The sequence below is a fragment of the Saccopteryx bilineata genome, chromosome 5, assembly GCF_036850765.1.
Source record: "Saccopteryx bilineata isolate mSacBil1 chromosome 5, mSacBil1_pri_phased_curated, whole genome shotgun sequence".
Lineage (NCBI taxonomy): Eukaryota > Metazoa > Chordata > Mammalia > Chiroptera > Emballonuridae > Saccopteryx > Saccopteryx bilineata.
In genome coordinates, this window is record NC_089494.1 from 14,600,872 (window position 1) to 14,617,870 (window position 16,999).

Below are 16,999 nucleotides of genomic sequence, written 5' to 3' on the forward strand. Positions count from 1 at the left end.
AGTTCTCAGCTCCTCTGAGGCCCAGTTTCCTATGGGATAAAAATAGTACCAACCTCCTCAGGCTATTTTAAGAGCTAAATGTCCTAATGTACATAAAAGATTTAGCCTTGTGCCTGGCACATTGTAGATGGTCAATAAACACTGAGTGTTGTTTTTATATGATAACCGTTACTTAGCATATGCTACAGTAGTAATAAAATATTGGGAAAAGTTAAAGTCAAACAGTATTTTACACAATTATAAAGCAGCATGTTCTTTATCCAATGAAACACTCAAAAGTAGTATAAATATTTAAAACATCTATGTTGATAAAGAATACCAGAAACACCAACAGTTCTCAAAAACCAAGGGCTAATCTTTATTGTACAGAGGGCTAGCATGGAAGGGCAGCAGTTTCACTTTGACACGTTTTAAAAAGAAATTCAGTTTTTAGCTGCTTCCATCACTTTGGCAAGGGTAAGACCGACTCGATTTTATAAAACAGCTTTATTGAGATGCAATTCACAGATCACAGAATTCATCCATTTGAAGAGCAGAGTTTAGAGGTTTTTAGTATTTTCACAGAGTTATGTAACCATCACCACAATCTAATTTTAGAACATTTTTATCATCCAGAAAGACACCATTAACAGTGATTCACCGGATTCGTAATCTGTTTCCACCAGTTTTTGAAGAGTTCGGATTCCGAGAGGTTTCACTCTTGCTCCGACCACGTGAGGCCCCGGCAGCTTCCTGGAGTGTTTTCTTTCGCTGTCCCCTGTTCCGGTGTCCCCTACACACCTTCAGTTTGCAGTCACTGCTACCCCTGCTTTCTGTACTGTATGTTAGCTGAGCAAAAGAACTAAAAGGCCAACTCTTCAGGACGAGAATACGCAATGCTCACAAATTTCAATGTCATTCTCCTGATTACATCCATCCCCAAGTCTAAGTTAATTCGGCCTTGCCGAGGGGCGTAGAAGGAAAACCATTCTATCCAGGGGAGACACAACAACCTCACCTTTATTTATAACTCAGGCAGAAAGCACATTTATAGGTCAAATCTTTAGAAACTGAGGGCTTTTAAAAAGCACACAGAAACACAGAACAATATAGAAAATATAAAAGTACACCATCTCCTATGAAGATTTTAACAAATAACAATCTATTATTTTATAGTTTTGATCGATATAAAGGAGGAATCCTTGTAGTTCCATTTCTCCCCCTTCTATTTAGAGAATTAAATTATTTCTTAGAAACACCAGGGCGAGGGGTCAACTGTGATGCTGGGGAAATTTCAGTGGCAATTTTTATTTTATATACATGAAGAGAGTGAGGCATTCACTTGGATGCACTGCGTGTCTTGCAAGAAAAATCAAGATATATCTACATCTCTAATCTAGACGTCATTACAGTGATAGAAAAGAAATCAGCAGAGACCATAACGACAGAACCAGAAGGGACCTTGACCATTCACTCCTGACTTGATTTACATAGGAAGAAACTGAGCCCGGCCATTCAGTGGAGGACCAGAGGCTGAAGGATTATTCGAAACAGACGCCTGGAGAGTAGAAGGGAGGGACAGTTAGACTCTCTGGTTGTCTTGACATGACTGTACCCCTGGACGGGAGGGTTTAGAACCCAACCAGAAAGCCCCAGGCTCCAAACTGGTCTGGAAGGAGAGTTGGGAAGGATTATGCAGCCCTGGGAAATACAAAGAAGGTCAGATTTCTCCTTATTCTCCAGAGAACCTACGAGAATTCTTAACCAGATTCTGGGAGCTAGAAAGATAAGTAAGTAAGTAAATAAAGAAAGAAACAAACAAAAACCACTGTGACAACCCAGCTGGATGAGACAGAGGGGGCCAGAATAGGCTCGGGGCTTGCCGAGGGGGGAGAGGGAGGGGGCCTCTGTCTGAATGACGGGCTTGTCTCGTCCTGCCTGTGCTAACGACTGCAACACGGCCGGGAGGGAAGATATTCTGCAGGTCTGTCTCCATCCTGAGCATGGGCACCCCGTCCTACCCTGCCGCTCCCATTCCAAAGGCTCTAGTGCCTACGCCTGTTGAACACTTGGACTTGGCCCAGGACCACATCACCAAAATAGCTCTTGCAAAAGGGAAAAGTCAACAATGTGGTGTACTGGTCTAAGAAAAACAGCTCTCAGTCCCAGTAAGATAGAGCTTGCGTGAGAGTTGTTAAATTCCTTGTTTTAGGGATGGATTCTTAAAATATGTACATTCTACTTTTTTGGACACTTCTGTTTCACAGGGGATTTCTGGGTTCATTAACCAACAGCCATGGGACAGCAGCACCTCCAGCTCAAGCTAGAGCAGAGTGATACAAACACGGACCCAGGTCCGATCCGCGCTCATCTTCACTGGGGTTCGACTGACTCATCTGCAGAAGGAACAACCAGACAGGCTAGGAGGTCCCATTCGGCTCTAAAACTCGGCTTCTGTGACATAACCCATCAAACTGCCAGGTGAGTGCCACGAGCATCCACTGAGAGACTGCTTGAGAGTCCAGATCGAAATGCACACAAGGCCCTGGCGAGGTGGCTCAGGTGGTGAAAGTGTCATCCCAGTACACCAAGGTTGCAGGCTTGAATCCCGGTCAGGGCATGTACAAGAATCAACCAATGAATACATAAATAAGTGGACAACAAATCAATGTTTTCTCTCTTTTTCTCTCCCTTCCTCTCTCTGAAATCAATAAATAAAAAGTAAAATATTTTACAAAATGCACACAAGACAGACTCTGCTATTGAGGAACTCACTGTCCTACAGGTTAACTACGGATCGGGGTAAACCTTCTTCCCCTCATTTAAAATATTAAGGCACTAAGCTGAAGGTGTTTGGGAAGGATTAATTTCAAAAAGTCAAATACAAGGTTTCAGAGAAACCCGTTTGTTGTTAATAGGAAGGACAGCCTCTTGGAGAAAATGGAGCACCTGGCTGGTTATTTCCAAGCTGCCTTGTTTTCCTGCTTCTTTAAAAAGATATACAAATTTGACTTGAAGGAACTCTCCCAGCACTACAAATGGACATTTTTATAGTTTGTATAAAAACTACACTAGATAGAGGAGAACTAGCAATCCGAGGCTTCTGGGGGTGGGGGGTGGGGGAATTCCAATCAGCAAATCTCATCAACGCTGTCTCTTATCGGAAGAAGAAAACTAAATGTACCCCACATATGTTTACAGGTTGATCACAGACTTTGGTAATTGGTATCAGTGAGGTAGTCTGCAGGTCAAGCAGCAGAAGTATGGCCATCACATCCAGGTGATGCTGCCCACGGCAAACATGGGCCCTCTCCCAACAATGGGCATTTTACGTCTAACCTTCTGCATCCGATAAAGGCTCACCCACCATCCCGGAAGCATATACCCTTTGAACGTTATCACAGCCGTGGGGAAGGGTCTACGAAAACCACACAGCGTCCCTTACCCTAGGACGGAGCAAAGCTGGCTGGCCCTCATGAGCACGAGGCTGCAGCCTTCCAGGTGAGTGTAACAGACGTAGCCCGCCCCAGACCACCTCCATACTTGCAGCTACCAGACAAAGGAAGCGACAGCCCGCAAGCCAGAGCGCGAGGGACCCGGGCAAAAGAACTGTCCAAAGCAAACAGCGTACATGCGCACTTTCTCGAGGGAACCGGGCAAAAGAACTGTCCAAAGCAAACAGCGGAGATGCGCACTTTCCCGAGGGAACCGGGCAAAAGAACTGTCCAAAGCAAACAGCGGAGATGCGCACTTTCTCGAGGCAATAGTCCATTTCCTCCTGCGCGTCCTGGGGTTACTGTGGTTGCTGCTGCTGTTTTTGCTTTGCTGCTTAAATGGCAGGTACAAGAGTGGAGTAGAGGAGCATCTTTAAAACAGAGCCCCCCATCACACCGCACCAGCGAATACCAAATGCGGCCCACATGTGTGTTGCAGCAAAGATTCATGTCGAAAAAATTCACTTGCAACTTGTAGGACGACATGGAACGTAGGCCTGTGCTTTCAGTCATGGGAGGACTTCTGGCCCAGCGGGATGAAGACCTCTGGAGACCCTAAGGAAGGAAGAGATACACTCCCTCATATGTACCTAGCAACAGAGCTTTGGGTATGCCGAAATTAATGCTGCTGATGTCTAGATTTTTTTTTTAATTGGCAAAATTCTAGATAAACTCATCAGAGCCAAACTTTTCTCGCTTTTCCGTGCCCCTGGTTTACGGCACGCGGCTGTAACTGCTTACTCGACAGGCCAGCTGATGTTGGGCGGTCAGCTTGGCTCTCTCATGCCCAAGTGTGAGATTAAAATGCATACCTTTGTGAAATTGCAAATGACTCTGTCTCATGAGCTTTTAATAAACTCCAAAGGAAGAAAATTCGTGTGTTTTATAACAGCTGAAAGGCCTCTGGTGGCGGTGACGTGGCCTCAGAGCTATGTTCTGAAAGGCTGAGCCCTGACCAGCCAGAGTGTCGTTTTATATAAATGGTGTTCCATTTACATTTTTCCTCCCATATTGAGTGATACCAAAAAGGACTTATGGTCTAATTTTCTGCACCTAATAAAGCTAGTAAGTCTTATTCCCTGCTTTGACAAAAAAAAAAAATTTAAATCTCATTTCAAGGCCATGGCTGATGGACTCCTGGATTGCTCACAGTCCAAGGACAATAGGCCGTTGGCCACAAAACCTTAAGAAGAACAATAGAACGAGTTCGTCTTCCCACATGTGAAATTCTTTCCTACTTAGGGCGTTACCCAGCACGATTTAATTCTGCTGTTGCTAACTCCAATCCAGGCTCTAACCCGGGGCTTGATGTTTTAAAAATTAGAGGCCTGAAGACATATTACCAATAAGTTAGTACAGCTCAGTGAAGTTACCCTCAAATACCTAGAATGGGGGAAGTACACAAGTAACTCTAGCCAGAGATTGGCTGGAAACTAGGCATTCTTCTTACTTACTTACTTACTGAATGATTACTTAACACTTAGTGATTAATTATCAGAAACCTCTTTCTGACTTGCTCCTTACAAGCCAAGACTGGAGTCTTATCAATCACCGGCCAGGGCCAATCAGACATGGGCAATGATCTCCTTCAGCAAGTGAGGCTTGTCTTATTATAGTCTTCATCCTACAGCCGAGCTTTACAAATTCTTCACTTCATGGCAAAGTTTGTCCAGGTGTTCAGCTATAAATACATTCATTCATAAAACACATACTTATTTTGTGCCTACAAAGTGTCAGGAGCTGATCCAGGCACAGGGACACATCGCTGCACGAAGGGACAGCTTCCTGCTCTCGCAGACCTGGTCCAAGCCAACCGAGAACCGGATGCGTCTCACCAGAGAGGGCGCTTTCTCTTACAGTTCATCTACGTCAAAGAGGCCATTTGGGAAGAAAATTAAAAACATGTCTGGCCTGACCAGGCGGTGGCACAGTGGATAGAGCTGGACTGGGACACAGAGGACTCAGGTTCAAAACCCCCAAGGTCACCGGCTTGAGCGTGGACTCATCTGGCTTGAGCGTGGGGTCGCTGGCTTAAGCGTGGGATCACAGACATGACCCCATGGTCGCTGGATTGAGCCCAAGGTCACTGGCTTGACCAAAGGGTCACTCGGTGAAGGCACATATGAGAAAGCAATCAATAAACAACTAAGGTGCCACAACAAAGAATTGATGCTTCTCATCTCTCTCCCTTCCTGTCTGTCCCTATCTGTCCCTCTCTCTGACTCTCTGTCTCTGTCAAAAAGAAAAACAAAAACCAAAAACCATGTCTGTTCCCATGGAAACTTTTGCCATGTTAGTGTCCTAAAGCATGTGCAAAAGCACATCTTCCTTCTGGCCTATCATGAATGAACAGGTCCCTAAGCAGATGAGCAGGGTGAATATTTCCAAGCACAAACAGAAATAAGGAGACATGCTCTATTCTGCATGAGTTTGCTCAGGGTAGATTCATCCCACCCTGAAAACTGCATAAAGATTCTGCCCCAATGTATAAAAAAAATGTGTAGGCATGACCTAACCGATCAAATAATCTAAACCTTAAAAGTAACATTATTCACTAACAAATGATCTGTTCAAACAAAAATAAATAACTTCTTCTGGCTCTATGTGGCAAATTATTTTACCTACTGTCTCCTGAATGTGCTGAATAACAGCTAACAACATGCTTAATGGAAATGCCATCTTAAATTATTGTGATATTTAGCAAAAAGGTCTAATCAGTTTTTCTAGGTGTCATTTTTTTTTTTTTTTTTTGAGTACATGAGTAGTTCTAAACCATTTCTGAACCTGTGAAATGACTTCACCTTCCCAAATGAAGACGATGAAAAGACTTGGTCATCTCTAACCTTACCCTATAGTCACACACTGTATTTTTATTTACCACAGATACACATCAACATCTGTCACTATAAATAATACTTTCAGTGGCAAATTTGATTCTGTAGACAAGGGGGAAAAATAAACTTATTTGAAATATTCGTTCTCTCAGTGGGAGGCTCTCTCCTCCTCCTGTATGCCTTCTAAGAGCAGTTATCTGAAAACGAGAGTCTCGTGCTCTGGAATCCCATACTTCCCTTTGTGCTCCTCAAATAACTTCCTGAGCTCCTCCATGTAGGTCTCATGCAGCGCCTCGATCTGCTCTGGGGTTGGGTGCAGAGTCCGCTGAACAGGAATTGGACTGCCAACTGCGAAAACAGAGAATACGTCAGACGCCAGGAACGCAATCCACTCCACCACAGACCACTTCCTCAATGAACAGCCCTGGCAAGGTCTTCCAATCAGAAGCCGTCAGGCTGCTAGCCCCAAGCCCTCTGTCATTTCACTGGCTGCTGACAGCGGTCACCCCATCCCATTTGGCAACAAACACAGAACTCTCAGTCCGCAGACACTGGATAGCCACGCCCCTGGTGGTTTAGACTCCGAGCCAAGTGAACCCCTGTGCGGACTGCTGCTGTGAGGGAAGAGGCCACAGCTGCGTGCGCACGTCACCAGCATTCCTCCTCTGGGACAGCTGACAGCCAGACCACAGTCTCCTGTTATGACGGACTGTGAGAACTGAATCACGAGGCCTGGACCTTCTCCTCTCCCTCTTCTTAATGTCATCCTAAAAAATTCAGAGAATGTACATCTCCATGGCTACATATCTGTCCTAGAAAACGTACACAATCACAAGGACTCCACTGGAATAGTAGCAAACAAAACCAAACAAAAGTCTCAACAGAAAATGATTAAATAAACCATAGCGCATTCATTCAGTGGAATCCTAGGCAGCAAATTTCTTTCTTTCTTTTTTTATTTTTTCTGTGACAGAGACAGAGTCAGAGAGAGGGACAGATAGGGACAGACAGACAGGAAGGGAGAGAGATCAGAAGCATCAGTTCTTTGTTGCAGCACCTTAGTTGTTCAGTGATTGCTTTCTCATATGTGCCTTGACGGGGGGGGGGGGGGGGGGGGGGGGGGGGCTACAGCAGACCGAGTGACCCCTTGCTCGAGCCAGCGACCTTGGGCTCAAGCTGGTCAGCCTTGCTCAAACCAGATGAGCCTGCGCTCAAGCTGGCAACCTCTGGGTTTTGAAGCTGGGTCCTCTGCATCCCAGTCTGACGCTGTATCCACTGCGCCACCTCCTGGTCAGGTAGCAATTTTTAATGAAATAATATTTCTGAAACTATGCATGGTGATGAATATTAACTAGATTTATTGGGGTGATTGTTTTGCAATATATACAAATATCAAATCATTGTATACCTGAAACTAATAGAATGTCAATTATACTTCAATTTTTAAATGACATAATATATATATGTACATGTCTAAAATGCATTAAGTGAGGGAAAAGTTGTAAAAAATATCATATGATCCCATCCATGAAAAAATTAATTTTCTATGTGCATTACAAGCTTTTTTGTGTATTTAAAACATCTGGAAAGAGAGAATAATAACCATTTACCTCAAGCAAGGAAGGAGAGACGAAGGAACTTTGACTTTATCTGTATTGTGTAAATTTTCTACAATGAGAAAACATTTGTTTTACCTATATAGTTAAGATGAACTAACTAATTCTCAAAAACATGGGAACTTCTAGATGTATTTTAACAGGCGTTTATATAATCAATAACTTATCTCACTTGTCTCAGATTAGAGAATACAGATAGGTACTTGGCTTTTCCTCTACTGGGTCCTTCTGTTACTCACTGCGCCCTCTGCTGGCCTGAGGCTGCTACTGATGCCAAGAGTTTAAAATAGGATGCTCAATGACCAGCCGGGCACTTAACTGCTTATTACCTTTGATTAGCTTGGGCATGAGGTCAAGTGGGGCTGTAGGTAATAAAATAGAACTCATAGGGAAGGATGTTTCCGCTGACCTATCCTGAGTCACCCTGTGCTACATCCAAGGCCCAACTCCATCTCAGTAACAGAAGGTGGTTAGTTAAGGGAAAAGCAAGGCGATTTTATATATATATATATATATATATATATATATATATATATATATATATATATATATATATATATATATATATATATATATATATTTCCTTAGTGAAACATTAATACTCTCAAATTCCTCAATTCTTAACCAAATATAGCCTCAAGAAGCTCATGTACAATTTTCGTTGATACTTCGGATATCAAATTTCTATATCGTAGACACCAGTCCTTTGTAATTCAACAGAAAGAACGAGAAACAACCGTCTGGCTGTCAGCGGTGGTTGGAAATACGCTCTGAGGCTAACGTGCTGAGGCTAACGCGCTGGGAGGGAAGGGGAGCGGCAGCGGACCAGACAGATTGGTGCTCGCCCACCAGCGCGCACGCTGAGCTGAGACGGAACCTCCTCCCCGGCCTGGCTTCTCCCACGAATGGGATATAAGTGCAATTCGGAGGATTCTGAAGCTTCCTGTCAGCTCTGAACTTTGTTCTGTGAGGGGGAAAAAATGAGAAATTTACACGTCGATCTACTAGCAAATTCCTGATTTTTATAGAAGCAGCTTCTGTTTTCTTAGTGAAATGACCCCACGGCAGAGGGTAAGTTCAACTAACTAGTCAGGTGGCAGTGGGGACAGATAAAGAGGGGACATCAAGGAAGATTAGGTGTATTGTTCCCAGCTTACTTTAATCAGGACTTGCAGATTTGGAAATTGAGGCTTATTTTTTATGAGCTATCTTACAGTTAACTTCAATTCTGGTCTTTTCTCGATGGTTTTATTACCGTTCAGATCATTCTTCCAGAGACCTCAAACATGGCCGTTATATTAACTCTATCACTGAAAGACTTTTCCCTAAAAGGTGGGAGGCAGACACAGTCACATTCACCTTCTTCTCTTGTTTACATGTAGAGAAACTGAAATGCTGACAGTTTCCAGCCCCCCCCACACACACACACACCAGAGGAAACGATGACTTAAGCCCAATATTCCTGCCCCTCATTACAAAACTCACCCCAAATTGGACTAGACAGTAAGAAACCTTTCTCAATTACTTTTCAGGAATAAAGACAGACGTGAAAAACCAACATTTGCAGAATTGAGACAGGTCCCCTGACCCTTAAAAGACCAGAATTCTCTCTCTCTCTCTCCACAAAAAGGAGACATTTACCACTAAGAAGAAGAAAATAGCATATTCAACATAGAGCTGAGTGAGTGGCAAAATGCCGCATGACTCTCTTTCTACAACACACAGGAGCAACAGCTGCATCAGGCTGCTCTCAGACAGAGAACTCCTCGCCCTGGCAAAGCCACCCTGCGTCTCCCGGTGGCGAAGTCAGGAGTCAGAGCTTTTGTCCCTGTATGGGGGGGGGGGGGGTGTCTACAGCTGACATGCTCGCCTGCTCCATTTTCCGAGCCCACCCAGCAAGGCGAGGGTGCGTCGGCAGTGACTGCCGTCCACAGTGCCTCGCTCATTTCTGTGCTGCGTGCTGTGTTTACCAAACACGAAGGACAAGCTGCCTCGTGAGCCATTGGACACACAGCTGGAGAAAAATTACGGGCATTGTCTTCTCACTGAGGCAAGGAGTAGATCTCTCATCATAAGAAATCTTTGTTCTGCTTTTCTATAATTATGGAAGTTCTACAGTTTGTCTCTCTAAGGGTCTCACACAAGAATGACGCTTTCTCCAGAAGCCCCACAGCTTCATACCGGAGAAGCAATGGGCACAGAGCTGTGTGGCAGAGTGGGGTTGTGAGAGTCCCAACGTGGGCGCCAGGTGAAACCTGGGTTCAAGTCCAACCTCTGGCTGTGGTGAAGGTTCAAAAGGTGCCCAATGTAAGTGTGTGTGTGTATCTGTGTATACATACACACATCATACACCACAGACTCATAAACATTTATTGAACACTTTTTATGTCATATTAGGTACCGTACTAATCCCCTTAACATTATCTTTTTTATTTTTTTTATTTTATTTTTATTTTATTTTTTTGTATTTTTCTGAGGTTGGAAACAAGGAGGCAGTCAGACAGACTCCCACATGCACTTGACCGGGATCCACCCGGCACGCCCACCAGGGGGCGTCGCTCTGCCACAATCAGAGCCATTCTAGCGCCTGAGGCAGAGGCCACAGAGCCATCCTCAGCGCCCAGGCAAACTTTGCTCCAGTGGAGCCTTGGCTGCGGGAGGGGAAGAGAGAGACAGAGAGGAAGGAGAGGGGGAGGGGTGGAGAAGCAGATGGGTGCTTCTCCTGTGTGCCCTGGCCGGGAATCGAACCTGGGACTCTTGCACGCCAGGCCAATGCTCTACCACTGAGCCAACTGGCCAGGGCCCCCTTAACATTATCTTTTTTAATCTCTACAATTAAAATTTTGATTAAACGTTCCCTTCCTTTCTATTTCAGTGAATCCCCTAGCGTGCTTTTTTCCCCCATCAGGACATCATAATGACCTGAAACATAATAGACTACTTTTGTCCTCACATGGTTTTAAATCTCTTTTATTTAAAAAAAATACTTTAAACCTACAAAGAAATTATGCAATAATCACTTGCATACCCTTCCTCTGGCTGCACCAATTTTGAACCTTTTGCAAACATATGTATGTGAATCTTATATATGTATATACATATGCACTATTATTTTTAGTTTTGTAGAACCATTTGAAAGTTGTAGACAATAAAGACCCAATCATGTTAACATCCCTATATATTTTAGCATGTAGGAACAAAAACACTGTCCCACATAACAACACCATTGCCATTCCCAAGGAATTTAACCTCGACACCAGTGGTAGTCAACCTGGTCCCTACTGCCCACTAGTGGGCGTTCCAGCTTTCATGGTGGGCGGTAGCGGAGCAACCAAAGTATAAATAAAAAGATAGATTTAACTATAGTAAGTTGTTTTATAAAGATTTATTCTGCCAAACTTAGAGAAAATCCGACATAAAGTACTTGGTACGTAATTATTATTATATGCTTTAACTGGCTGTAACTCTGCTTTATAAATTTTATAAAGTAAAGTTACTTCCCTACTTTATAAATCACCATTACTGTGGAACCAGTGGGTGGTTAGAAAATTTTACTACTAATAGAGATACAAAAGTGGGCGGTAGGTATAAAAAGGTTGACTACCCCTGCTCTACACCATATTATTTTGTACTTAATCAGTACTCAAACTGATCAACTGTTTCAATACTGCCCTTTATAGTCATTTCCTCCCAAACCACAGCAGCTGTGCTTTTCTTTGTCTTTTCTTTTTTTTATTTTAGTGAGAGAGAGAAAGAGACAGGGACAGATAGAAAAGGAGAGAGATGAGAGGCCTCAACTCGTAGCTGCATCACTCTAGTTGTTCATTGATTGCTGTCTCCTATGTGCCTTGAGGGGGCTCCAGCTCAGCCAGCCATCCCTTGGCCAAGCCAGCAACCTTGGGCTCAAGCCAGAGACCTTTGGGCTCAAGTCAGTGACCACAGGGTCATGTCTGTGATCCCACGCTCAAGCTGGTGACCTCGTGCTCAAGCTGGTGAGCCTGTGCTCACGTCGGTGACCTCGTGCTCACATCGGTGACCTCGGGGTTTTGAACCTGGGTCCTCAGCATCCCAGGCCAATGCTCTATTTATTATGCCACTGCCTGGTCAGGCTCCACAGCAGCTGCTGTGACTCTCTGAGTACTCACCCCCTCCTTTTGGTTTTCCACAACACTGATATTTTCTTGAGAAGTCCAGACAGTTTTGTACAATGTCCCACAATCTGGATTTGTCTGATTAGATATATCTTTTTGGTAAATATTTTGGCAAGAATACTTCAGCAGGGAAATTGAAACCCATCTGATAGCTCTGAACAATCTGGTCGTGAAGGCTTCTGCTCTGTAAACCAACCTGCGCTCACCTAGCACCTAAAGGGTACGGGGCGCTGCCCCCCAGATCATGTCATCTGCTCCTCGGGAACTGTCAGAGAGGACAGGATGATTATAGCTGTCCCCTCTTCAGAGCTGTAAACCCTGAGGCTCAGAAAAGACAATCGAGACAGTCTAAGTCCCTCGGAGTCAGACCGCAACCCACACCACTTCCTCTGCACACATCGCTGTCAGTACCATCGTGCGTGTGCCTGGGGCCGGAGCATGGGCCACAGCCATCACTGGGCCTGCAGAACCAATGCCTTAAAGGCATCCATCGTCTGTATATTTTTAATGATGCCATAAGAAGCAAAATGAAACAAACACTTCTGTCATACCTATGATTGGAAGTCAGTGGAAGTCTTGGAGCAGCAAAGATGGGACTGGAGCCCATTCTGTGCTACACACAAACACAGCTGATAAGCCCGTCTGGGGACCCATAGTGCAAACCCTCTAACACTGGGACCCTATGGGAAGTGACAACTAATTAATGTAGCAGGAATGTCACAGTCAGAAAATCACCAGTTTGCAGCCATGACTGCGGTAACTGACTCAGGCAATGATTTATCAATGGGTATTAAAACGAGCAAGAAAAGTCTGACAAAGAACAGGACCCGTACACAGTCTCTAAGTAACACTAGAGAGTTACTTCTCAGTGAAGAGGGGGGGAAATCTTTATATTTATAAATATAACACATATCTATAAATAAAGACTGATATAGATTAAATCTATAAATTTATAGTAAAGAAACCTGGCCAACACCTTACCCAATTGATCAGAGTTAACATCATCAACAATGAGACAAAGTGACATCAAGTGCCACCTGATGTGATGTACCGAGGAGGACACAATAGCATTTCTGTGGAATTCTTGCCAAATATACACAACTGGAATACACTCATGATGAAACATACCAACCCAAGATGAGGAACATTCTACAAAACCAATGGCCTGTACTCTTCAAAACTGCTCATGTTTGTCATAAAGAGAAAGAAAATTTGAGCCTGACCAGGCAGTGGCGCAGTGGATAGAGCATCAGCCTGAGACGCCAAGGACCCAGGTTCGAAACCCTGAGGTCACCGGCTTGAGTGCGGAGTCATCCATCTTGAGCATGGGCTCACCAGTTTGAGTGCGGGGTCACTGGCTTGAGCGTAGGATCATAGACATAACCCCATGATCACTGGCTTGAAGCCCAAAGTCGCTGGCTTGAGCAAGGGGTCAGTGGCTTGGCTGCAGAACCCCAGTCAAGGCACATATGAGAAAGCAATCAATGAACAACTAAGGTCCCACAACTATGAGTTGATGCTTCTCATCTCTCTCCCTTCCTGTCTGTCTGTCCCTGCCTGTCCCCCGCCCCACAAAACAAACAAAATAAAACAAAACAAAACAAACAAACAAAAATGCAGGGCATATATAAAATGGAATATTAGTCATAATAAAGAATGAAATTTTACCATTAGCAACAACATGGGTGGTCCTAGAGGGTATTATGCTAAGTGAAATAAATCAGACAGAGAAAGACAAATACTATATGATTGCACTTATATGTGAAATGTAAAAACAAACTAAACAATCAAATCAGAAACAAACTCATAGACGCAGAGAATAAACTGACAGTTGCCAGAGGAGAGGGGGCAGAGGGGGCTGGGTCAAAAAGGGAAAGGGTTGAGACACACAGATTGGCAGTTAGGAAACCGTCACGGGGCTGTACAGTACAGCAGAGGGAATGCAGTCTACAGTACGATAATAACTATGTGTGGTGCCAGGTGGATACTAGGCTTATGGAGGAGTCACTCTGTAAGTTATGTAACTGTCTAACCACTATGCTGTACGCCTGAAACTAATATAATAGTAAATGTCAGCTGTAATTGAAAAAAGACTTTTTAAAATGTTTCAAAAGCAAACGTGGTAAACATACAACCCAGTGTACAGAAGACGAGTTGTAGAACCGTGCGCCTGAAACCTGTATACTTTTATTAACCTGTGTCACCCCAATAAACTCAATAAAAAGGAAACACAAACAAACAAACAACTGAGACCTCTTAATTCAGTGGGAAGGGAAGCAGAGGGGCTGCACAATTAACGCCGCCGTGGCCACAGCCTGAGCTCTGCCCGGGGTGTGCCATGGGGTCGGCAAAGAAGCAGCTCTCCGCAATGCACTGAGGTAGAACAGAAATGAACGTAGTTAACTTCGAAGCCTGTTTCTATCTCACCGTTGTTTTATCCGCTGTTGCATCTGATTGACACAGAGCTTTGCTTTGTTTTATGGAACTGTAACTATCTTATCCTGGACTTGTGTTTTTTCAGGTCAATCAATAACAGTCTTTATTTTTATTTTTTTATTCATTTTAGAGAAGATAGATAGATAGATAGATAGATAGATAGATAGATAGATAGATAGATAGATAAGGGGGGAGGAGCAGGAAGCATCAACTCCCATATGTGCCTTGACTGGGCAAGCCCAGGGTTTTGAACCGGCGACCTCAGCATTCCAGGTTGACGCTTGATCCACTGCGCCACCGCAGGTCAGGCAACAACAGTCTTTAAATACACATCATCTGAGGGTCTGGTTCACCAAACCGGGCTGGCCTCAATCACCTGACCCCCACTAGAACACCCCAAGGTCACGGCAGCTGAGTGACAGAAACATTCATATTCTTACGCTGGGTTTCAGAAGACTTCACATGCTAGCTGGTCCTGAGATGCCAGAGACTAGGAAGGGCCTTCCTGAGATAATGAAAGGGGGAGGGGGAAACAGAAGATGCACTGAAGGCATTCTTCCTTTTTCTGACTCTTTAAGAGAAGCATGATGGACAGAGGTGTGAGTGAAAACCAGGGCTGTAGTTTTCTAGGCTTTACAGAGAATTTTAATTTGGTCAATTTCATCCAACCTTTGACCAGTTAATTACTTGTGAGTAGAGGTGCAATCAGACTGTACCAAAAACAAACAACTTAACCTAAAAAATAATAGTTCATGGGGGGATGAATGCGGATGGCAGGGGACTTGACTTGGTGTGGTGAACACACAGTAATACATACAGATGATGTATTATAGAACTGTACACCTGAAACCTGTAAACTTTTATTAACCAATGTCACTTCAATAAATTCAATAAAAAAGAAAAATAAATGTTTAACCCAACCGGGTGATAACTATAATCATTTAACCTGAAAAAATATACTTGCTTTGCACATTCACAACTTACTTCACCATGCACATGAGTTACATTTAATTAAACTTTTAGTTCCTAAAAGTATGTCTTATCATTTTCCTTGTACCCCCCAAAATACCAACTACCGTATTTTGCACAGAAAACACCAATAATTAATAATATGCCAAAGAATGTAACCAGCTTATCCTGAAAAACACCATTGCAAACTTAAAGGCGTATCAGTATTTCTATTACACTAACTAATCAAGGTCTCCTAACATTCCATTTGAGTTAAATATAGCATTGTAAAATGTCACATGACTGCTTGTGAAATGCAAAGCTTTATAAACGAACCGTAGTAAAATGCTATTCTGATACAACAGACCTGAAAAGAAAGCATTTGAATTTCATTTCATGGCCTATCCATAGTGAAGCTATTACTTCCGGTTTCCTCTGAACTATGTGATTTTGGTTAATTCCGCTATTAGCACACCTGACTTGGCTTTCTCATTTTCAACTCTCTGGTTCCTTTTCAACCTAAGGAACTAATTACTTCCCTCCTGAGTCATTTTACCAACGCAGTCTGTCACCCTCCTTCCCCACTTCCATTTCCCTAAGCATGCAACTTTAAAAAATAGAATCAGTGTATAGAAGGAACACATAAACGTAGCTAAACTGCAACAAAACAATACTTTTGATATAGAAACTGATGCCTCTATGAATTGAGCATGATGAAGGTTTTTACAGAGAAATCTGCATATATTAATAGGCTCTGATGTAACTTCTTCACCAAAGAATTGCTATGTTATAATCTGCTGCTACAGAGAAACAGATTCATCCTAGAGGATTAGAAACTTCATTTTAAAATTGGCTTCTACCTGCAGTTCAAGAGCTGTAATCTCGGGAGTCATCAATGCCTATTCAAATGGAAAATATAGTCATTTTATAAATAACACGCATACTGGAAATGAAGCTCGAATAACATCCGTAGCACTGTTATTTCAGGAAGTTCTTATTCAAAGCCACTTCTCTTGGATTAGCACCTCAGTCAGGAACAATGAACGCTGTTCAAAAGGAAGATCATACTTCTACTTGTTTTAACAAGTGTTTAAGATTTGATGTACATACCCACAGTGTGAATAGCTTTCCTATAGGGCACGAGGCCAAAGTTGTACTGAAAAACCCCTCTGGCGTGGAACAGCGGCAAAGCGAAGCCCATGATCTTCTGTAGTTTATCCTGCACCGTTCGAAGCAGTGAGCCTTTAGGGTTGCTAACTTGTTTAAATAGTTCATTTTCACCAAAAGAAAACACGGGGACCAAATAGGCACTACAAATAACAAAACAAACAAACAAAAAAGTAAACAATAAGCATTTTCAATGAAAAGGATTTAAAGATGTTATTCTGTCCCGCTGACTTTGCAATAGATTTCTAACCACTCTTTAATGTCCCCAAGCCTTCCTATCCTACTGACTTCATGTTCCATACATTGAAGCTGACTTAGTCTCGAAAGCCTTCCGGAGCCGGAGGTTCATCAGCAATGCCTTCTAGTGATTGGGG

General features: G+C 43.3%; 1 protein-coding gene across 1 annotated transcript in view; it reads right to left on the reverse strand.

The window, feature by feature from the left end:
* Nucleotides 1-334: 334 nt before the first annotated feature.
* The window catches only part of MOGAT1 (monoacylglycerol O-acyltransferase 1), a 38,071-nt gene continuing 21,406 nt past the window's right edge, over nucleotides 335-16,999 (reverse strand). Inside the window, exons 5-6 of the mRNA XM_066279255.1 lie at nucleotides 16,569-16,768; nucleotides 335-6,655 (exon numbers count right to left, since the gene is read on the reverse strand). Coding sequence (XP_066135352.1) covers nucleotides 6,501-6,655; nucleotides 16,569-16,768 — 355 coding nt within the window. The 3' untranslated portion in view covers nucleotides 335-6,500. The remainder of the gene's footprint in view (nucleotides 6,656-16,568; nucleotides 16,769-16,999) is intronic.